We start from the raw sequence: 24,310 nt of genomic DNA, 5'->3' as shown, positions 1-24,310 counted from the left end.
ACAACCATGAAGAAGAAGCTCACAACCATGCCAGAAAAGGCCATGAGAATCATGCTGGGCAAGAAAAGAGAGTTCTAGGCTCTTACATCAATCCAAACCTAGGAAATTATGGAAGTAGCATCCAAAAGCCCACCATACATGCTACAACTTTAAATTAAAACCCCAGCTCATCACCCTTGTTCAGAACAACTGTTCATTCGGAAGAAGTGCCCAAGAAGACCCCAATCAACATCTAACCACCTTCCTAAGAATATGTGACACTGTGAAGTCTAATGGTGTTCATCCGGATGTCTATAGATTGCTTTTGTTCCCTTTCTCACTCAGGGACAAAGCATCTAAGTGGCTGGATTCCTTCCCGAAGGAGAGCTTAACAAATTGGGAGGACGTGGTAAATAAGTTTTTTGCAAGATTCGACCCTCCTCAAAGAATTAATAGGTTGAGAGCTGAGGTATAAAATTTCAGGTAACAAGATGGTGAAACTCTCTATAAGGCATGGGAGAGGTTTAAGGACTTAACAAGAAGATGCCCACCAGACATGTTCAATGAATGGGTTCAACTACAAATCTTCTATGAAGGTCTTTCTTATGAGTCAAAGAAGGTCGTACACCATTCATCAGGGGCCTCTCTAAATAAGAAGAAGACCATTGAAGAAGCCATAGATATCATAGAGACTGTGGCTGAGAATGACTACTTCTATGCTTCTGAAAGAAGCAACACTCAAGGAGTAATGGAGCTGAACCACATGGATGCATTGCTGGCTCAAAATAAGATGATCACCAAGAAGCTAGCAGATCTTACCAAGAAGGTGGAAGAAAACCAAGTTGCATCAGTCATCACTTCATCACCAGCTCAAGAAGGAGTAAATGCAGGAGAAGAAGGTGACTGGGAACAAGCCAATTATGTTGGAAACTCATTCAGGCAGGTCCGTGATCCATACTCCAAAACTTACAATTCTGGTTAGAGAAACCACCCTAACTTTGGGTTGGGAAATCAACAAGACCAAGGCCAAGACCAGAGACACCACAACCACAATCCCAACAACAATGCAACTTACCAACATACCTCACAGAGATCCTATCAACACCCACCTAATCACCCTTCTCAACCACCTAACCTCAACCCACCATCACTAACCAAGGATAGACTCTCCAGAATTGAGACTCTACTTGAAGAAATATGAAAAGAAGTCCAAGACAATAGAGTGTTCAAGGATGAAGTGCGAGCCAACATAAAAAACCAGGGAGACACCATCAAGAGGCTGGAGTCCCAAGTGGGGTATCTATCTCAACAGTTTCCCAAATCCACTGATAGTTTCCCAAGTGACACAGAGAAGAACCCAAGAGGAGAAACAAAGAAAGTAAGGTGGGAAGAATGCAAGATGATCACTATAAGTGATGAGAGGAGTGTGGAGGAAGTGCACACACAAACAAAACATCTCCAAGACATTCCAAGGGAAAGTCATGAAGAAAGAAACCATGCACCCCATCCCACACACAGGGAGGAGCTAAAGAAAGGGGAGACCCTAAACCCATATGCACCCTTTCCCCAAAGGCTCAAAGGTGGTGTAGCAAAGAGAATGTATTCAAAGTTCCTCCACATGTTTGCATCTCTTGATGTAAATATACCATTCATTAAGGCCCTCCAGAAAATGCCCTCCTACATCAAGTACATAAAGGAGCTACTAGCCAAAAAGATTTCATTGAAGGGTGGGCAGACAATAAAGATGAACAGGAAGTGCAGTGCTCTCATTCAAACAGAGCCACCTACAGAGAAGAAGGATCCAGGGAGTTTTCACATTCCCTATGCTATAGGAGAGACAATGATTGATAAAGGGCTCTATGACCTGGGAGCAAATATCAACTTAATGCCTCTGCCCTTCATGAAAAAGCTTCAAATCAATGAGTTAACACCCACGGATGTAATCATCAAATTGGCTAACAAAACACAAAAAAAGGCAATAGGAGTGGTTGAAAATGTATTAGTAAAGGTTGGGAATTACTTCCTGCCTACAGACTTTGTTATCCTGGAGATGGAAGAGAATCACATCCATCCCATCATCTTGGGAAGACCATTCTTAGCCACAGCCAGGGCACTTATAGATGTGGAGCGAGGAGAACTAATCTTGAGAATACATGATGAACACCTCACCTTCAATGTCTTCAAACCCTCACAAGAAGCAGATCATGATAACAAAGAGTCAAGGGAAGACCACAATAAGGAGTTGATGAAAGAGACAAGCATGGAAACACAAGCATCACACCTGAGAACCCTGATGATTGACAAGCAAGGTGGTCAGAAGGAGCAACAGCCAAGTGTAACCCAAGAGGAGCTAGACCCACCAGAGTCATATGAGGCAAGCAACAGGACCCTCCTAAAAGAAGAAACCACAAGGAGCAAAGTAACATCAAGGGAAACAAAGAAGAAGGCCCCAAGGGGATGGAGGAACAAGAAGATTCCTACAGAGGGTTTCTCTCTAGGAGATGAAGTGGTCTCTGCCTATATTCCACCTATCCCACCTCATCTCCCCACCATCCCATCGCAGCTACCGCAAATGTACACCATCAGCAAAATTCTGTCCTTAGAACATATGGAGCTTCTTAACAAAGCCAATGGAAACAGATTCACTGCAAGAGGGGAAGATTTGAAACAATACCAACCACCATGACGAAGGCCAAACATCAAGCTAATAAGGCCAAAAAAGCGCTTCATGGGAGGCAACCCATGTTCTATACCCTTTCTTTTTAATTTTTAATATTAGTTAATAAAGTAAAGTTTATGGATTCTAAATCAACTTTGACAAACACCTAAAAAAATCTCTACATGCAACATATGGTAAATGATAAGTTTGGTGTTCAAGGCACACCAAAATGGCTTGAACACACTCCATATTATGAAAGTTCTAATCAAATCTTGTTGCACCATATGATCACAAACTAAGTTTAGTGTCACCAACGTTGCATGCATGGGCATTGATTGGTCGGTTGGTTTGCATTCATGAATGGCTCTTAGTTAGTCAAAAGCAAAAACAAAAAAAATGGGGGGTGGCTAGCCTCCAAATCTCTTTTACCACCACAATTTAAATTAATTCCTCTTTTCTTTTGTCTTGCAATGAATTGGGAATGAATATTGGAGGAACATGATGGGACAACCAATTGAAGAGGGGTTCGGCCACCTCACCCATGGAACTACACACTTGCCTTCAAGGGGAGTGTCTTGGGAAGTGTTATCATGCAACATTGGGAGAAGGATAGCTTTGGAGACCGAACCAAGACCCTCATAAAAGAAGTGATGCTTGTGCCCATCCAATGTTAAACCCTAGCCGTTCACCATTAAGTCGTACCACTAATCCACACCCTTCAATTACCTATCATCTTCCTATATAAAAGACCCTCACTCTATACCTCTTCATATTCTAATATCTGTTCATTCCATCTCTTATTCTTCTTTCTTCCAAATTCTTCCAAAACTTTACACACTACCAATTCCGACCCATGGCATCGTTGAGCACGAAAAGAAGAAAAGGAAAGGAGCCTATGGAGCGGCCTCCTTTTGATGAGAAGAATTTTAGAACCTTTTACCATGCATTACACTTCGGGTGGATGGCTGAGAAAGAAATCATATACGAATTAGGCATTCAAGTCACAAAGACTGAGTGCCCCCAAAATCGCAGAGAAGGTGGAAAAAAGAAGATGGGAGCTCCTCATTGATCCGGTCACAAGAGTAAATGCAACTCTTGTAAGAGAGTTCTATGCAAACGCGGTCAGATATGATAAGGCAGATGAATCTTATACAAGCTTCGTAAGAGGGATGACAGTGGATTTTAGTCCCATGAACATCATGAGGGTGCTAAAGCTACAAATCATACCATTCGCGGAAAAGAGCTATCAATCAAGGATAGATAGCAGCCCCAACTATGACCAGATTGTGGGAGACATTTGCATACCAGGAGCAAATTTGGAAATAGATCCCCATAAGAAACCCAGGTTTATAAAAAGAGGAGACCTCCTTCCTGAGGCTAAGGGGTGGTTTGAAAATGTAAGGAGATCCATCCTCCCAGCCGGAAATAACTCAGAGGTAAACCTTAAGAGGGCAACAATGGTGCAATACATAATGAAGGGGGGAGAAATCAAGGTTCATGAACTCATAGCCTAAGGTATTTGGAAGTTCGCTGAGAAAAGTAATTCTGGAGGAAGGTTAGGCTACCCCAGCACCATTCTCCGTCTTTGCACAAAGGCTGGGGTGGTGTTCGAAGATGGAAACCCCGAGTGGATAAAAGTTGGCATCCCCATTACTCTTCGACGGATGCATGCCACTGCACCTCCCCTACCTCAACGAAGACTAAGAAAGGGGCCAACCCATCAAGTGGAAGAAAGACAAAACCCACAGGAGCAAGCCCCAGCCACCTTAGACATGCACCAATTACAAGAAACTATTGATACACTGTCTAGGCAATACATGGAGAATCAAGGGGCACAGAAGGAGCTTCAAATGCAAATAATGGACCAACAAGAAGAATCACTCTCTAGATGGATGAATCAACAAGGGGAGTGGCAAAAACAATTGATGGAGCAGCAACAGGAGCATTACTCCCAGCTCACCCAAGCCATCAATCAAGTAACTGAAAGGCAAGAGCGTCAAGACAAGCGCCTTCAAGAACTCAACCAGCGTCAGTTGTCTCAGATGAAAGCATTCAACGAGTTCAGTGTGCTCAATGAAGGACGACAGCTACATCGGGAAGAGTTTAACATAAGCACTCAAGCCAAGTTAACTTATGTAGCTGGGAATATACATAATTTGCACCCTGCCATCCCAAGATATGATGCAGTTTGCAAGGACCTAATAGAACAAGAGGAAGGAAAGGTAAAACAATAGAAGGAAGCATTGAAGAAGAAGATGGAGGATGCTGGTTTCTGGAAGTAGCTGATCGAAAAGCGCAAAGGAAATGGGGACTCAAGCAATCAAGGAGGATCCCAAGACAAAGGGACATGAGAATCCAATAAGTGAAAGGTGGTGGAGTTCTTTCTTAGTTCTATCCTTTTTCAAGCTTTAATTAAGGAAAATCATGTATGAAATAGAACATGCTTCCATAGTAGCTTAGGAATTTTAAATTCTATCTTTAAGATTTCGTTGTTTAGGTCTAAGTGTGTTAATCTAGGCCCTAGATTTCATTTTCATCTTGCTTATATATATGCTTGTCCTTCTAAGACAATTAAAAAGAAAATGTTATGAAAAACAAGGGTGGAGTTATCTTGTGAAGTAACGTCTTAAGTTTATGGTATAGTCATTGATCAGCTAAGTTGGTTCACCTACAAGGTATATAGGCAACTATATGCTCTAAACCACATGCTTGAAACACATTCTATGAGACTAACAAAAAAAAAGATCCTAATAAGAAAAGAGAAAGAACAACAAGAGATAATGCTAGGCACCAATGGTTTGAATATTGAGGCATGTGTCTGTGGTGTTCATGTGCAAGGGATATGCTTGGATGAATAAGCTCTTAGGGGTGCCTTATCACTTGGTAACTTGGGTTAACTAATCCGGGATTATCAGCTGAAAGTCCATTATTGCTCTTTCTCTTTTCTTATTAGGATCTTATTTTTTTGGTTAGTCTTATAGAATGTGTTTCAAGCATGTGATTTAGAGCATATAGTTTCCTATATACCTTGTAGGTGAACCAACTTAGCTAATCAATGACCATACCACAAACTTAAGAATTTACTTCACAAGATAACTCCACTCTTGTTTTTCATAACATTTTCTTTTTAATTGACTTAGAAGGATAAGCATACATATAAGCAAGATGAAAATGAAAGCTAGGGCCTAGACCAACACACTTAGACCTAAACAACGAAATCTTAAAGACAGAATTGAAAAGTCCTAAGCTGCTATGGAAGCATGTTCTATTTCATACATAATTTTTCTTATTTAAAGCTTGAAAAATGATAGAACTAAGAAAGAACTCCACCACCTTTCACTTATTGGAATGCTCATGTCCCTTTGTATTGGGATCTTCCTTGATGTTCTTCCTTAGATGATGATGTATGGTTCCTTCCTGAGATTGATTGACTTTCTGTAAAACCATTGGAAGTTGCTTGTTTCCCCAAGCACTTAGAAAGTAGTTAGCATGCATGTATGCCTGTGAATTTCTGAACTTAATTTGGTGTGTGAACACCAAACTTAGCTCTTTACCTAATGCAACAAATTAAATACATGCAGAAACCTCATGTGCTTTTATTCAGAATGCATTCAAAATTAAACATTCGTCAAGTAGTTTCTCTATTTGTTAGAGCATATGCTTTATCAATGAAGGGTTGCAACGCACTCTTCAGGGTGAGTCTTTTGGTGGAACACCAAACTTAGAGTTTCATATTCACCCTTGGAAGGTTTTGGTGTGCAACACCAAACTTAGCTCCTCACAATATGGAGAATTCTACTTGAGTCCTTTATTGAGACAATAATGAAAAGAGACTACCTCAGGCTGGGTTGCCTCCCATCAGAGCGCTTTTTTAGCGTCGCTAGCTCGACGGTGGTTTCTCTAGTTGAGATTATACTTCTGTTTGGGGTCTTCCCCCATGCTACCCAAGTAGTGCTTGAGTCTTTGCCCATTCACAGTGAATGTCCTCTTTGAGCTTTCTTCCATGATTTCTATGTGTCCATAAGGTGAGACTTTTGTGACTAGAAAGGGCCCGAACCATCTTAATTTGAATTTCCCAGGAAAGAGTTTCAGTTTAGAGTTGTAGAAAAGCACATGTTGTCCTTCTTTGAAACTTCTTGGTGCCAGGTTGAGATCATGTCTCCTTTTTGCTTTTTCCTTATAGATCTTGGTGTTTTCATAGGCTTGAAACCTAAACTCTTCCAGTTCTTGCAGCTGCAAGATCCTCTTTTCACTAGCAGCGGTGCTGTCCAGGTTTAGTATCTTGAGAGTCCAAAAGGCTTTGTGCTCCAGCTCTAATGGTAAGTGACAAGCCTTTCCGTACACCAGTTGATATGGGGACATCCCAATTGGTGTTTTGAAGGCTGTCCTGTATGCCCAAAGAGCATCATCTAGCTTTTTTGCCCAGTCCTTTCTTGATGCCCCCATAGTATTTTCCAAGATCCTTTTTAATTCTCTGTTGGATATCTCGGTTTGCCCACTTGTTTGGGGATTATATGGTGTGGCAACCTTATGGTTCACCCCATACCTTAGGAGTAGGGTCTCCAAGGGTCTATTGCAAAAATGACTCCCTCCGTCACTGATGAGGGCTCGTGGGACTCCAAATCTGGTGAATATATTCTTTCTAAGGAAGTTTATGAGCACCTCGTTGTCATTTGTTGGGGTTGCTACGGCCTCCACCCACTTGTTTGAATATGAGGTTGGGAATGGTCCCATGAAGTCGATTCCCCACACATCGAACAATTCGAGTTCTAAAATATATTGCTGTGGCATCTCATTTCTCTTGGGTAGATTTCCAGCCCTTTGACACTCATTACAGCTTCTCACCAGTTCCTTGGCATACTTGAAGATAGTGGGCCAGAAGAATCCACATTGCAGTACTTTTGCTGCGGTTCTTTCTCCTCCAAAATGACCTCCATAGCTAGCACTATGACAATTCCATAGTACTTCTCATCCCTCTTCTTCTGAAATGCACCTCCTAAGGATCCCATCTGAGCATTTCTTGAAGAGATAAGGCTCATCCCAAATGAAATATTTAGCATCATTGATGAGTTTTCTTCTTTGATGTTTGTTGATTCCAGGAGGCAAGTCACCAGTTGCCTTAAAATTGGCAATATCCACAAAACCATGGTGCCTTGTGAACCAGCATTAACTGCTCATCTGGGAAGAACTCATTTACACTTGTATCATGTGTAGCATCTTTCTCACAAGGGATTCTGGATAGATGATCTGCTACCTTGTTCTCCATACCCTTTTTGTCTCTAATCTCAATGTTGAATTCCTGCAACAATAAGATCCATTTGATTAGTCTTGGTTTTGACTCTTGTTTGGCAAATAGATATTTGAGTGCTGTGTGATCAGTGAAAACAATAACTTTAGAGCCAATGAGGTATGATCTAAATTTGTCAAATGCAAAAACTATTGCAAGCAACTCCTTTTTGGTAGTGGTATAATTTCGTTGAGTGTCATTGAGGACCTTGCTGGCATAGTATATGACATGCACCAAAATTTCTTTTCTCTGTCCTAACACTGCCCCAACTGTGAAATCAGATGCATCACACATCAGTTTGAATTGCAAATTCCAATCAGGTGGGGTGATGATAGGAGCTGAAGATAGCTTCTTTTTCATGTTTTCAAATGCAAGCATGCACTTCTCATCAAAGATAAATGGTGTATCAGACATAAGGAGATTGCTTAAGGGCTTGGTTATTTTTGAAAAATCTGTAGAAGTCAGTGGTGCTCGAAATTGTGATCACTACACAACTTTGCACAACTAACCAGCAAGTGCACTGGGTCGTCCAAGTAATACCTTACGTGAGTAAGGGTCGATCCCACGGAGATTGTTGGTATGAAGCAAGCTATGGTCACCTTGTAGATCTCAGTCAGGCAGACTCAAATGGGTATAGATGATGAATAAAACATAAAGATAAAGATAGAGATACTTATGTATATCATTGGTGAGGGCTTCAGATAAGCGTATGAAGATGCTTTCCCTTCCGTCTCTCTGCTTTCTTACTGTCTTCATCCAATCCTTCTTACTCCTTTCCATGGCAAGCTTATGCAAGGGTTTCACCATTGTCAGTGGCTACCTCCCATCCTCTCAGTGAAAACGTTCCTATGCTCTGTCACAGCATAGGCTAATCATCTGTCGGTTCTCGGTCAGGCCGGAATAGAATCCAGTGATTCTTTTGTGTCTGTCACTAACGCCCCGCCTGCTAGGAGTTTGAAGCACGTCACAGTCATTCAATCATTGAATCCTACTCAGAATACCACAGACAAGGTTAGACCTTCCGGATTCTCTTGAATGCCGCCATCAGTTCTAGCCTATACCACGAAGACTCTGATCTCATGGAATGGCTGGCTCGTTTGTTAGGCGAGCACTCGGTTGTCAGGCGATCAACCATGCATCGTGTATCAGGAATCCAAGAGATATTCACCCAATCTAAGGTAGAACGGAGGTGGTTGTCAGTCACACGTTCATAGGTGAGAATGATGATGAGTGTCACGGATCATCACATTCATCAAGTTGAAGAACAAGTGATATCTTGGACAAAGAACAAGCGGAATTGAATAGAAGAACAATAGTAATTGCATTAATACTCGAGGTACAGCAGAGCTCCACACCTTAATCTATGGTGTGTAGAAACTCCACCGTTGAAAATACATAAGAACAAGAGTGATCATTGGTTTCGGCCCCAGAGAGGGAACCAGAAGAACCAAGATGAAAATACAATAGTAAAAGGTCCTATATATAGAGAACTAGTAGCCTAGGGTGTACAGAGATGAGTAAATGACATAAAAATCCACTTCCGGGCCCACTTGGTGTGTGCTTGGGCTGAGCAATGAAGCAATTTCGTGTAGAGACTCTTCTTGGAGTTAAACGCCAGCTTTTATGCCAGTTTGGGCGTTTAACTCCCATTTAGGTGCCAGTTCCAGCGTTTAACGCTGGAATTTCTGAGGGTGACTTTGAACGCCGGTTTGGGCCATCAAATCTTGGGAAAAGTATGGACTATCATATATTGCTGGAAAGCCCAGGATGTCTACTTTCCAACGCCGTTGAGAGCGCGCCAATTGGGCTTCTGTAGCTCCAGAAAATCCACTTCGAGTGCAGGGAGGTCAGAATCCAACAGCATCTGCAGTCCTTTTCAGTCTCTAAATCAGATTTTTGCTCAGGTCCCTCAATTTCAGCCAGAAAATACCTGAAATCACAGAAAAACACACAAACTCATAGTAAAGTCCAGAAAAGTGAATTTTAACTAAAAACTAATAAAAATATACTAAAAACTCAACTAAATATACAAAAAATATACTAAAAACAATGCCAAAAAGCGTACAAATTATCCGCTCATCACAACACCAAACTTAAATTGTTGCTTGTCCCCAAGCAACTGAAAATCAAATAAGATAAAAAGAAGAGAATATACTATAGACTCCAAATTATCAATGAAACTTAGCTCCAAATTAGATGAGCGGGACTAGTAGCTTTTTGCCTCCGAACAGTTTTGGCATCTCACTTTATCCTTTGAAATTCAGAATGATTGGCTTCTTTAGGAACTCAAAATCTAGATAGTGTTATTGATTCTCCTAGTTAAGTGTGATGATTCTTGAACACAGCTACTTATTGAGTCTTGGCCGTGGCCCAAAGCACTCTGTCTTCCAGTATTACCACCGGATACATACATGCCACAGACACATAATTGGGTGAACTTTTTCAGATTGTGACTCAGCTTTGCTAGAGTCCCCAATTAGAGGTGTCCAGGGTTCTTAAGCACACTCTTTTTGCCTTGGATCACAACTTTATTTCTTTCTTTTTCTTTTCTTTTTCTTTCTCCCCTTTTTTTTTCGTTTTTCTCCTTCTTTTTTTTTTGTATTCACTGTTTTTTCTTGCTTCAAGAATCATTTTTATGATTTTTCAGATCCTCAGTAACATGTCTCCTTTTTCATCATTCTTTCAAGAGCCAACAATTTTAACATTCATGAACAACAAATTCAAAAGACATATGCACTGTTTAAGCATACATTCAGAGAACAAAAGCATTGCCACCACATCAAACTAATTAAGCTAGTTTTAAAGATGAATTCGAAATCCTGTACTTCTTGTCCTTTTGTAATAAAAACAGTTTTTATTTAAGAAAGGTGATGGATTCATAGGACATTCATAACTTTAAGGCATAGACACTAAGACACTAATGATCATAAGACACAAACATGGACAAACATAAGCATAAAAATTCGAAAAACAAGAAAATAAAGAACAAGGAGATTAAAGAACGGGTCCACCTCAGTGATGACGGCTTGTTCTTCCTCTTGAAGGTCTTATGGAGTGCTTGAGCTCCTCAATGTCTCTTCCTTGTCTTTGTTGCTCCTCTCTCATAATTCTTTGATCTTCTCTAATTTCATGGAGGAGAATGGAGTGTTCTTGGTGCTCCACCCTTAGTTGTCCCATGTTAGAACTCAGTTCTCCTAGGGAGGTATTTAGTTGCTCCCAATAGTCTTGTGGAGGAAAGTGCATCCCTTGAGGCATCTCAGGGATCTCATGATGAGAGGGGTCTCTTGTTTGCTCCATCCTTTTCTTAGTGATGGGCTTGAGGTCATGCCTTCTCAGTTGAACTGGCTTCCCTCTTGAGTTTCTCTTCCATTGAGTGCCCTCTTCACAATTGTCTATGAGGACTTGGTCCAACCTTTGATCAAAGTTGACCCTTCTTCATGGCCACAACTTCATAGCAGTGGTCTTGATGCACCCTTGAGATGAATCTCTCCATCTCCCATGACTCGGAGGTGGAAGCTTTTACCTTTCCTTTCCTCTTTCTAGAGGTTTCTCCGGCCTTGGATGCCATAAATGGTTATGGAAAAACGAAAAAGCAACGCTTTTACCACACCAAACTTAAAAGGTTTGCTCGTCCTCGAGCAAAAGAAGAAAGAAGAGAGTAGAAGAAGAAGAAATGGAGTAGAGGGAGATGGCTTTGTGGTTTGGCCAAAAGGGGAAGAAGTAGTGTTTAGGGTGTGTGAAAATGAAGAAGTGAATAAGGGTTTATATAGGGGTGAGGGGAAGAAGTATGGAGGTGATTGGTGAATGGGTGAAGAAGAAAGAGGGTGGTGGGGTTGGTGGGGATCCTGTGGGGTCCACAGATCCTGAGGTGTCAAGGAAAAGTCATCCCTGCACCAAATGGCATGCAAACTCACGTTTTGAGCCAATTCTGGCGTTAAACGCCGGGCTGGTGCCCATTTCTGGCGTTTAACGCCGGTTCTTGCCCTTTTCTGGCGTTTAACGCCAGTCTGGTGCCCCTTTCTGGCGTTAAACGCCCAGAATGGTGCCAGACTGGGCGTTAAACGCCCACCTGCTAGCCTTACTGGCGTTTAAACGCCAGTAGGTTCTTCCTCCAGGGTGTGCTGTTTTTCTTCCTGTTTTTTATTCTGTTTTTGCTTTTTTTCATTGATTTTGTGACTTCTTATGATCATCAACCTACAAAAAACATAAAATAACAAAAGAAAATAGTCAAAATATAATATTGGGTTGCCTCCCAACAAGCGCTTCTTTAGTGTCATTAGCTTGACAGAGGACTCTCATGGAGCCTCAGAAATGCTCAGAGCTATGTTGGAACCTCCCAACACCAAACTTAGAGTTTGAATGTGGGGGTTCAACACCAAACTTAGAGTTTGGTTGTGGCCTCCCAACACCAAACTTAGAGTTTGACTGTGGGGGCTCTGTTTGGCTCTGTTTTGAGAGAAGCTCTTCATGCTTCCTCTCCATGGTGACTGATGAGCGGATAATTTGTATACTTTTTGGCATTGTTTTTAGTATGTTTTTGATATCTTTTAGTTAGATTTTAGTATATTTTTATTAGTTTTTATTTAAAATTCACTTTTCTGGACTTTACTATGAGTTTGTGTGTTTTTCTGTGATTTCAGGTATTTTCTGGCTGAAATTGAGGGACTTGAGCAAAAATCTGATTCAGAGACCAAAAAGGACTGCAGATGCTGTTGGATTCTGACCTCCCTGCACTCGAAGTGGATTTTCTGGAGCTACAGAAGCCCAATTGGCGCGCTCTCAACGGCGTTGGAAAGTAGACATCCAGGGCTTTCCAGCAATATATAATAGTCCATACTTTATCCAAGATTTGATGGCCCAAACCCGCGAAGCAATCCGGCCTCAGAAATTCCAGCGTTAAACGCCGGAACAGGATTAAAAGTTGGAGTTAAACGCCCAAACTGGCATGGGAGCTGGCGTTTAACTCCAGAAAACGTCTCTACACGAATTTCCTTGATTGCTCAGCCCAAGCACACACCAAGTGGGCCCGGAAGTGGATTTTTATGTCATTTACTCATCTATGTAATAGTTTTCTATAAGTAGGACCTTTTACTAGAGAGTCAGAGAGTCTGGAGACGACATCTGAGTAGCTATCTTTGTTTTATGCTATCTTAGACCTTTGGGAGGCTGGCCATTCGGCCATGCCTAACCTTTGTTCTTATGTATTTTCAACGGTGGAGTTTCTACACACCATAGATTAAGGGTGTGGAGCTCTGCTGTACCTCGAGTATTAATGCAATTACTATTGTTCTTCCATTCAACTCCGCTTGTTCTTTATCTAAGATATCACTTGTTCTTCAACCTATGAACAAGATGACTGACAACCATTCTTGTTCTACAAGCATTCAAGGCTTTAGTGAATATCTCTTGGATTTCTGATTGCATGATGCATGGTTGATCGCCTGACAACCGAGTGCTCGTCTGACAAACGAGCCAGCCATTCCATGAGATCAGAGTCTTCGTGGTATAGGCAAGAACTGATGGCGGCATTCAAGAGAATCCGGAAGGTCCAACCTTGTCTGTGGTGTTCTGAGTAGGATTCAATGACTGAATGACTGTGACGTGCTTCAAACCTGTAACCTACTGGGCGTTAGTGACAGACGCAAAAGAGTGATTCTATTCCGGTAGGGGAGGGAACCAAACCGGTGATTGGCGGCACTGTGACAGAGTGCTCTGCATTAGCTTTCACTGCGCGGATGGGAGGTAGCTGCTGACAACAGTGAGACCCTACACAAGTTTGCCATGGAAAGGAGCAAGAAAGGATTGGATGAAGACTGTAGGAAAGCAGAGAGACGGAAGGGAAGGCATCTTCATACACTTGTCTGAAGCTCATACACCAATGATATACATAAGTATCACTATCTTTACTTCTATGTTATTTTCGTTCATCATCATCATACATATCTGAGTTTGCCTGACTAAGATTTACAAGATGACCATAGCTTGCTTCAATACTAACAATCTCCGTGGGATCGACCCTTACTCACGTAAGGTTTTATTACTTGGACGACCCAGTACACTTGCTGGTTAGTTGTGCGAAGTTGTGTAATGCCATGGTATTAGGCGCACCAAGTTCTTGGAGCCATTACCGGGGATTATTTGAGTTGTGAAAAAGTATTGTTCACAATTTCGCCGACCAAGTTTTTGGCGCCGTTGCCGGGGATTGTTCATGTTTTGAGCAAGCTTGTGGTAACATCAGATGCCAAGATCCGGCAACAACATCAAGTTCTTGGTGTTATTGCCCGGGATTGTTTAGGCTGGACAACTGACGGTTCATCTTGTTGCTTAGATTAGGTATTTTTTTCGAAATTCTTGAAGGTGAATTCTAGAGTTTCATGATGATTTGTTGAAATCTGGCTGGCTGAGAAGCCATGTCTAATCTGATTGGACCGAGGTTTCAACTTATCACCACAAGAGCTTGTTGATTTCGTATCAATCTTGCTCTTGGAGCAGTGATTTGCTAAGATTTGGCTGACCTTTGGTCATGTCTAGTGTTTTGGACCGAAGCTTTCCTTGGAAGCTTGGCTGGCTGTGAAGCCATGTCTAATTCCTGGACCGGAGTCTTAGACTAGCATTGCACTGATTCCTGGAATTCTCATTAAGAATTTTGATGCCTTTTTCCACTTAATTTTCGAAAAACACAAAAAAAAAAAAAAATTTTTTAAAACCATAAAAAGACCAAAAAGATTTTATGTTTCTTGTTTGAGTCTAGAGTCTCATCTTAAGTTTAGTGTCAAATGCATGTTTTTGTTATAATTTTCGAATTCATGCATATATTTCTTGTTTTGATCTTTGAATTCTATTGACTTGAAGTATTCTGTGTGTCTCATATGCATTCTCATATTGTTAGTGTCAGTAGTGCACAAACTGCTAAGTTTGGTGTCTTGCATGCATTGTTATTTGATTCTTGTTGCATTTTGATTAATAGAAAAATCCAAAAATATTTTTAATTTGAGTCTTTTCAAGTCAATGATACAAGGAATTGAAGATTCAGAACCAACTGCAGAGGAATTATACAGAAAAAGCTGAGCATTCAAAATGCCCAGTGAAGAAGGCAGACTGGCGTTTAAACGCCAGCCAGGGCACCTGGTTGGGCGTTTAACGCCCAAAAGGGGTGCATTTTGGGCGTTAAACGCCAGAATGTATACCATTCTGGGCGTTTAACGCCAGGATGGTGCCAGGGGGAAGATTTTGTTTTCAAAATCAATTTTTCTTAGTTTTTCAAATCAAATCTTTTTCAAATCAAATCTTTTCAATCAAATGTTTTCAAATTCAATTTCCTTCCTTTTAAAAAGATACTTACCAACAATTAATGATTTGATTGAACATCACAAGATTGTTGCCTTTTCTGTTGAGAGAGGTTTAAATGTTTCAATCATATCTTTTCTTGTTAGGCAAGTCATCAATTTTCAAAATCATATCTTTACAAATTGTTTTCAAATCATATCTTTTAAAAATGTTTTCAAATCATATCTTCTCAATCACATCTTTTTAAACCCATAACTTTTTAATTAAATCTTTTTAACCACATCTTTTTCAAATAGTTCTCAATCAAATCTTTTTAATTTCTAATTTCAAAATCTTTTTCAAAAATCACTTTATCTCTTTTCCACTTTGATTTTCGAAAATCAATTAACATTTTTCAAAATGTTTTCAAATTTTTTTAATTGAATTTTCGAAAATTCTCTTCCCTCCTTCCCACATCCTTCTATTTATGGAGTACTACTCCTTCTAAATGCACAATTCGAATTTTATCTATTAAAATTCGAATTCTCCTTCTCCTTCTTCTTACTATTTCTCTTTTCCTCTGACATTTCAAGGAATCTCTATACTGTGACATAGAGGATTCCACATTCTCTTCTTCTTTTTCTATTTCTTATGAGCAGAAGCAGAGACAAAGGCATTCTTGTTGAAGCTGATCCTGAACCTGAAAGGACCTTGAAGAGAAAGCTAAGAGAAGCCAAAGCACAACTCTCTTTAGAGGGCTTGACCGAATTCTTCAAGGGAGAAGACATGGCAGCCGAAAACAACAACAATGCCAACAATGCAAGGAAGGTGCTTGGTGACTTTACTGCACCTACTCCTGATTTCTATGGGAGAAGCATCTCAATCCCTGCCATTGGAGCAAACAACTTTGAGCTTAAGCCTCAATTAGTTTCTCTAATGCAACAGAATTGCAAGTTTCATGGACTTCCAATGGAAGATCCTCATCAGTTTTTAGCTGAGTTCTTGCAAATCTGTGACACAGTCAAGACTAATGGGGTTAACCCTGAGGTCTATAGACTGATGCTATTCCCTTTTGCTGTGAGAGACAGAGCTAGAATATGGTTGGACTCTCAACCTAAAGAAAGCCTGGACTCTTGGGAAAAGCTAGTCAATGCCTTCTTGGCAAAGTTCTTTCCTCCACAAAGATGGAGTAAGCTTAGAGTGGAAGTCCAAACCTTCAGACAGAAGGATGGAGAATCCCTCTATGAAGCTTGGGAAAGATACAAACAATTAATCAGAAGATGTCCATCTGACATGCTTTCTGAATGGAGCATCATAGGTATTTTCTATGATGGTCTCTCTGAACTATCCAAGATGTCTTTGGATAGCTCTGCAGGAGGGTCTCTTCATTTGAAGAAGACGCCTGCAGAAGCTCAAGAACTGATTGAAATGGTTGCAAATAACCAATTCATGTACACTTCTGAGAGGAATCCTGTGAACAATGGGACTGGTCAGAAGAAAGGAGTTCTTGAGATTGATGCTCTGAATGCCATATTGGCTCAGAACAAAATATTGACTCAACAAGTCAATTTGATTTCTCAAAGTCTGTCTGGAATGCAAAATGCACCAAACAGTACTAAGGATGCTTCATCTGAGGAAGAAGCCTATGATCCTGAGAACCCTTCCATGGAAGAGGTGAATTACCTAGGAGAACCCTATGGTAATACCTATAATTCTTCATGGAGAAATCACCCAAACCTCTCATGGAAGAATCAAGAGAGACCTCAACAAGGTTTCAATAATAATGGTGGAAGAAACAGGCTTAGCAATAGCAAGCCTTTTCCATCATCTTCTCAGCAACAGACAGAGAGTTCTAAGCAGAATAATTCTGACTTAGCAACCATGGTCTCTGATCTAATAAAGACCACTCAAAGTTTCATGAATGAAACAAGATCCTCCATTAGAAACTTGGAAGGACAAGTGGGTCAGCTGAGCAAGAAAATTACTGAACTTCCTCCAAGCACTCTCCCAAGTAACACTGAAGAAAATCCAAAAGGAGAGTGCAAAGCCATCAATATGGCCGAATTCTGGGAGGAAGAAGAGGCAGTGAACGCCACTAAGGAAGACCTCAATGGGCGTGCACTGGCCTCCAGTGAGTTCCCCAATGAGGAACCTTGGGAATCTGAGGCTCAAACTGAGACCATAGAGATTCCCTTGGACTTACTACTGCCTTTCATGAGCTCTGATGAGTATTCTTCCTCTGAAGAGGATGAGTATGTCACTGAAGAGCAAGTTGCTAAATACCTTGGAGCAATCATGAAGCTAAATGACAAGCTATTTGGAAATGAGACTTGGGAAGATGAACCTCCCTTGCTCACCAAAGAACTGGATAACTTGTCTAGGCAGAAACTGCCTCAAAAGAGGCAGGATCCTGGGAAGTTTTCTATACCTTGTACCATAGGCACCATGACCTTCAAGAAGGCCTTGTGTGACTTAGGGTCAAGTGTAAACCTCATGCCCCTCTCTGTAATGGAGAAATTAGGGATCTTTGAGGTGCAAGCTGCAAAAATCTCACTAGAGATGGCAGACAACTCAAGAAAACAAGCCTATGGACTTGTAGAGGATGTTCTGGTTAAGGTTGAAGACCATTACATCCCTACTGATTTCATAGTCCTAGAGACTGGGAAGTGCATGGATGAATCCATCATCCTTGGCAGACCATTCCTAGCCACAGCAAAGGCTGTGATTGATGTTGATGGAGGAGAGTTGATCATTCAAGTGAATGAAGAATCCATGGTGTTTAAGGCCCAAGGATATCCCTCTATCATCATGGAGAAGAAGCATGAAGAGCTTCTCTCAAAACAGAGCCAAGCAGAGCCCCCACAGTCAAACTCTAAGTTTGGTGTTGGGAGGCCACAACCAAACTCTAAGTTTGGTGTTGAACCCCCACATTCAAACTCTAAGTTTGGTGTTGGGAAGGTCCAACACGGTTCTGAGCATTTCTGAGGCTCCATGAGAGACCTTTGTCAAGCTAGTGACAGTAAAGAAGCGCTTGTTGGGAGGCAACCCAATGTTTTATAATTAATTATTTTCTTTTGTTATTTTATCTTTTTTGTAGGTTGATGATCATAAGAAGTCATAAAAATAATGAAAAAAGCAAAAACAGAATGAAAAACAGGAAGAAAAACAGCACACCCTGGAGGAAGATGCTGCTGGCGTTCAAACGCCAGTCAGCCTAGCAGATGGGCGTTTAACGCCCAGTCTGGCACCTTTCTGGGCGTTTAACGCCAGAAAGGGGCACCAAACTGGCGTTAAACGCCAGTAAAGGTATAAAACCTGGCGTTAAACGCCAGGAATGGGCATCAGCCCGGCGTTTAACGCCAGAATTGGCCCAAAACGTGGATTTTGGTGCCAATTGGTGCAGGGATGCCTTTTCCTTGACACTACAGGATCTGTGGACCCCACAGGACCCTACTACAGGATCTGTGGACCCCACAGGACCCTACAATCACTCTCTCTTCTTCCCCCATTCACCAATCACCTCAACACCTCTTCCCCAAAAACCCCTCACCTATCAAATCCCATCTTTCTCTTCACCACTCACATCCATCCTTCATAAAACCCCACCAACCTCACACTTCAAATTCAAACCACTTTCCCTCCCAAACCCACCCTCAAATGACCGAACTTTCATCCCCCTCTCTCCTATATAAACCCCTCTTTACACCCTTCATTTCCACACAACCTAAACACCACTTCTTCCCCCTTTTGGCCGAATACACCTCCATCTCCCTCTTCCTCATTTCTTCTTCTTCTACTCCCTTCTTTCTTCTTTTGCTCGAGGACGAGCAAACATCTTAAGTTTGGTGTGGTAAAAGCGTTGCTTTTTCGTTTTTCCATAACCATTATGGCACCAAAGGCCGGAGAAACCTCTAAAAAGAGGAAAGGGAAGGCAAAGGCTTCCACCTCTGAGTCATGGGAGATGGATAGATTCCTCTCAAAGGTGCATCAAGACCACTTCTATGAAGTTGTGGCCTTGAAAAAGGTGATCCCCGAAGTCCCTTTTTCACTCAAAAAGGGTGAATATCCGGAGATCCGCCATGAGATCCGAAGAAGAGGTTGGGAAGTACTTACCAACCCCATTCAACAAGTCGGAATCTTGATGGTTCAAGAGTTCTATGCCAATGCATGGATCACCAAGAACCATGACCAAAGTGTGAACCCGAATCCAAAGAATTATCTCACTATGGTTCGGGGGAAATACTTGGATTTCAGTCCGGAGAGTGTGAGGATGGCGTTCAACTTGCCCATGATGCAAGGAGATGAGCATCCTTACACTAGAAGGGTCAACTTTGATCAAAGGTTGGACCAAGTCCTCACAGTCATATGTGAAGAGGGCGCACAATGGAGGCAAGACTCAAGAGGAAAGCCGGTTCAATTAAGAAGGCATGACCTCAAGCCCGTGGCTAGAGGATGGTTAGAGTTCATACAACGCTCAATCATTCCCACTAGCAACCGGTCCGAAGTGACCATAGACCGGGCCATCATGATCCATAGTATCATGATTGGAGAAGAAATAGAGGTTCATGAGGTTATAGCTCAAGAACTCTATAAAGTGGCGGACAAGACCTCCACTTTGGCAAGATTAGCCTTTTCTCATCTCATTTGTCACCTCTGTTATTCAGTAGGAGTTGACATAGAGGGAGACACCCCATTGATGAGGACAAGCCCATCACTAAACGAAGGATGGAGTACACAAGAGAGCCTTCTCATCATGAGATCCCTAAGACACCTCAAGGGATGCATTTTCCTCCATACAACTATTGGGAGCAACTGAACACCTCCCTAGGAGAATTGAGTTCCAACATGGGACAACTAAGGGTGGAGCACCAAGAACACTCCATCATCCTTCATGAGATTAGAGAAGATCAAAGAATCATGAGGGAGGAACAACAAAGACAAGGAAGAGACATTGAGGAGCTCAAGCACTCCATAGGACCTTCAAAAGCAAGGAAGAGCCGCCATCACTAAGGTGGACCCATTCCTTGATTTCCTTGTTCTTTATCTCTCTGTTTTTCGAATTCTATGCTTTATGTTATCCATGTTTGTGTCTTATGATCATTAGTGTCTTAGTGTCTATGCCTTAAAGTTATGAATGTCCTATGAATCCATCACCTTTCTTGAATAAAAATGTGCTTAATTGAAAAAGGAAGAATTGCATGAATTTTGAATTTTATAATAGTTTAATTATGATGATGTGGTGGCAATATTTTTGTTCTTTGAATGTATGCTTAAACAGTGCATATGTATCTTGAATTTGTGGTTCATGAATGTTGGCTCTTGAAAGAATGATGAAAAAGGAGACATGTTACTGAGGATCTGAAAAATCAATAAAATGATTCTTGAAGCAAGAAAAAGCTATTCAAAAAAAAAAAAAAAATCGAAAAAAAAAAAATCGAAAAAAGAAAGAAAAAGAAAGAAAAAGAAAGAATAAGAGTTGTGATCCAAGGTAAATAAGAGTGTGCTTAAGAACCCTGGACACCTCTAATTGGGGACTTTAGCAAAGCTGAGTCACAATCTGAAAAGGTTCACCCAATTATGTGTCTGTGGCATGTATGTATCCGGTGGTAATACTGGAAGACAGAGTGCTTTGGGCCACAGCCAAGACTCAATAAATAGCTATGTTCAAGAATCATCATACTTCACTAGGAGAATCATTAACACTATCTGGACTCTGAGTTCCTAAAGAAGCCAACCATTCTGGATTTCAAAGGAGAGATTGAGATGCCAAAACTGTTCAGAAGCAAAAAGTTAAAAGCCCCGCTCATCTAATTAATACTGATCTTCACAGATGTTTTTGGAATTCATTGCATATTCTCTTCTTTTTATCTTATTTGATTTTCAGTTGCTTGAGGACAAGCAACAATTTAAGTTTGGTGTTGTGATGAGCGGATAATTTTATACTTTTTGGCATTGTTTTTAGTATGTTTTTGATATCTTTTAGTTAGATTTTAGTATATTTTTATTAGTTTTTATTTAAAATTCACTTTTCTGGACTTTACTATGAGTTTGTGTGTTTTTCTGTGATTTCAGGTATTTTCTGGCTGAAATTGAGGGACTTGAGCAAAATCTGATTCAGAGACCAAAAAGGACTGCAGATGCTGTTGGATTCTGACCTCCCTGCACTCGAAGTGGATTTTCTGGAGCTACAGAAGCCCAATTGGCGCGCTCTCAACGGCGTTGGAAAGTAGACATCCAGGGCTTTCCAGCAATATATAATAGTCCATACTTTATCCAAGATTTGATGGCCCAAACCCGCGAAGCAATCCGGCCTCAGAAATTCCAGCGTTAAACGCCGGAACAGGATTAAAAGTTGGAGTTAAACGCCCAAACTGGCATGGGAGCTGGCGTTTAACTCCAGAAAACGTCTCTACACGAATTTCCTTGATTGCTCAGCCCAAGCACACACCAAGTGGGCCCGGAAGTGGATTTTTATGTCATTTACTCATCTATGTAATAGTTTTCTATAAGTAGGACCTTTTACTAGAGAGTCAGAGAGTCTGGAGACGACATCTGAGTAGCTATCTTTGTTTTATGCTATCTTAGACCTTTGGGAGGCTGGCCATTCGGCCATGCCTAACCTTTGTTCTTATGTATTTTCAACGGTGGAGTTTCTACACACCATAGATTAAGGGTGTGGAGCTCTGCTGTACCTCGAGTATTAATGCAATTACTATTGTTCTTCCATTCAACTCCGCTTGTTCTTTATCTAAGATATCACTTGTTCTTCAACCTATGAACAAGATGACTGACAACCATTCTTGTTCTACAAGCATTCAAGGCTTTAGTGAATATCTCTTGGATTTCTGATTGCATGATGCATGGTTGATCGCCTGACAACCGAGTGCTCGTCTGACAAACGAGCCAGCCATTCCATGAGATCAGAGTCTTCGTGGTATAGGCAAGAACTGATGGCGGCATTCAAGAGAATCCGGAAGGTCCAACCTTGTCTGTGGTGTTCTGAGTAGGATTCAATGACTGAATGACTGTGACGTGCTTCAAACCTGTAACCTACTGGGCGTTAGTGACAGACGCAAAAGAGTGATTCTATTCCGGTAGGGGAGGGAACCAAACCGGTGATTGGCGGCACTGTGACAGAGTGCTCTGCATTAGCTTTCACTGCGCGGATGGGAGGTAGCTGCTGACAACAGTGAGACCCTACACAAGTTTGCCATGGAAAGGAGCAAGAAAGGATTGGATGAAGACTGTAGAAAGCAGAGAGACGGAAGGGAAGGCATCTTCATACACTTGTCTGAAGCTCATACACCAATGATATACATAAGTATCACTATCTTTACTTCTATGTTATTTTCGTTCATCATCATCATACATATCTGAGTTTGCCTGACTAAGATTTACAAGATGACCATAGCTTGCTTCAATACTAACAATCTCCGTGGGATCGACCCTTACTCACGTAAGGTTTTATTACTTGGACGACCCAGTACACTTGCTGGTTAGTTGTGCGAAGTTGTGTAATGCCATGGTATTAGGCGCACCAAGTTCTTGGAGCCATTACCGGGGATTATTTGAGTTGTGAAAAAGTATTGTTCACAATTTCGCCGACCAGTGACAGAGGGATATCCTTGAGCCTTAAACACAAAGGATTCTTCATTCACTTGAATGATTAACTCTCCTCTATCAACATCAATCACAGCCTTTGCTGTGGCTAGGAAAGGTCTGCCAAGGATGATGGATTCATCCATGCACTTCCCAGTCTCTAGGACTATAAAATCAGTAGGGATGTAATGGTCTTCAACCTTTACCAGAACATCCTCTACAAGTCCATAGGCTTGTTTTCTTGAGTTGTCTGCCATCTCTAATGAGATTTTTGCAGCTTGCACCTCAAAGATCCCTAACTTCTCCATTACAGAGAGAGGCATGAGGTTTACACTTGACCCTAAGTCACACAAGGCCTTCTTGAAGGTCATGGTGCCTATGGTACAAGGTAGTGAAAACTTCCCAGGGTCTTGTCTCTTTTGAGGTAATTTCTGCCTAGACAAGTCATCCAGTTCTTTGGTGAGCAAAGGAGGTTCATCCTCCCAAGTCTCATTTCCAAATAACTTGTCATTTAGCTTCATGATTGCTCCAAGGTATTTAGCAACTTGCTCTTCAGTGACATACTCATCCTCTTCAGAGGAAGAATACTCATCAGAGCTCATGAATGGCAGAAGTAAGTCCAATGGAATCTCTATGGTCTCATTTTGAGCCTCAGATTCCCATGGTTCCTCATTAGGGAACTCACTGGAGGTCAGTGCACGCCCATTGAGGTCTTCCTCAGTGGCGTTCACTTCCTCTCCTGCCTCTCCAAATTCGGCCATGTCGATGGCCTTGCACTCTCCTTTTGGATTTTCTTCTGTATTGCTTGGGAGAGTACTAGGAGGGAGTTCAGTAACTTTCTTGCTCAGCTGTCCCACTTGTGCCTCCAAATTCCTAATGGAGGACCTTGTTTCAGTCATGAAACTTTGAGTGGTTTTGATTAGATCAGAGACCATGGTTGCTAAGTCAGAGGGGTTCTGCTTAGAATTCTCTGTCTGTTGCTGAGAAGATGATGGAAAAGGCTTGCCATTCCTAAACCTGTTTCTTCCACCATTATTGTTGTTAAAACCTTGTTGAGGTCTTTCTTGATTCTTCCATGAGAAATTTGGGTGATTTCTCCATGAAGAATTATAGGTGTTTCCATAGGGTTCTCCTAGGTAATTCACCTCTTCCATTGAAGGGTTCTCAGGATCATAGGCTTCTTCTTCAGATGAAACATCCTTAGTACTGCTTGGTGCATTTTGCATTCCAGACAGACTTTGAGAGATCAAATTGACTTGTTGAGTCAATATCTTGTTCTGAGCCAGAATGGCATTCAGAGCATCAATCTCAAGAACTCCTTTCTTCTGATTTGTCCCATTGTTCACAGGATTCCTTTCAGAAGTGTACATGAATTGGTTATTTGCAACCATTTCAATCAGCTCTTGAGCTTCTGTAGGCGTCTTCTTCAAATGAAGAGATCCTCCAGCAGAGCTATCCAAAGACATCTTGGATAGTTCAGAGAGACCATCATAGAAAATACCTATGATGCTCCATTCAGA

General features: G+C 41.4%; 1 protein-coding gene and 2 non-coding genes across 3 annotated transcripts; 1 reads left to right on the top strand and 2 right to left on the bottom strand.

Moving 5' to 3' along the window:
- Positions 1-433: 433 nt before the first annotated feature.
- LOC130952118 (small nucleolar RNA R71) lies at positions 434-537 on the bottom strand. The gene has a single exon (XR_009074299.1). It is a non-coding gene; the product is annotated as a small nucleolar RNA R71 (small nucleolar RNA).
- An 841-nt stretch (positions 538-1,378) lies between these two features.
- On the top strand, positions 1,379-2,665 carry LOC130949674 (uncharacterized). Its single transcript, XM_057878329.1, has one exon. It carries the CDS (start codon positions 1,379-1,381, stop codon positions 2,663-2,665), a length of 1,287 nt encoding a protein of 428 aa, XP_057734312.1.
- Positions 2,666-16,382: 13,717 nt separating this feature from the next.
- LOC130952856 (small nucleolar RNA R71) lies at positions 16,383-16,486 on the bottom strand. The gene has a single exon (XR_009075031.1). It is a non-coding gene; the product is annotated as a small nucleolar RNA R71 (small nucleolar RNA).
- Between the last annotated feature and the right edge of the window lie 7,824 nt (positions 16,487-24,310).

The sequence above is a fragment of the Arachis stenosperma genome, chromosome 9 (assembly GCF_014773155.1).
Source record: "Arachis stenosperma cultivar V10309 chromosome 9, arast.V10309.gnm1.PFL2, whole genome shotgun sequence".
NCBI lineage: Eukaryota > Viridiplantae > Streptophyta > Magnoliopsida > Fabales > Fabaceae > Arachis > Arachis stenosperma.
Note: the sequence above shows the minus strand (reverse complement) of the source record. Positions and strands in the feature narration are given on the sequence as shown.

What these genes read in the sequence shown, in the direction of transcription:
- LOC130949674 (XM_057878329.1), top strand. Translation starts at nt 1,379, where the DNA reads ATGATCACTATAAGTGATGAGAGGAGTGTGGAGGAAGTGCACACACAA.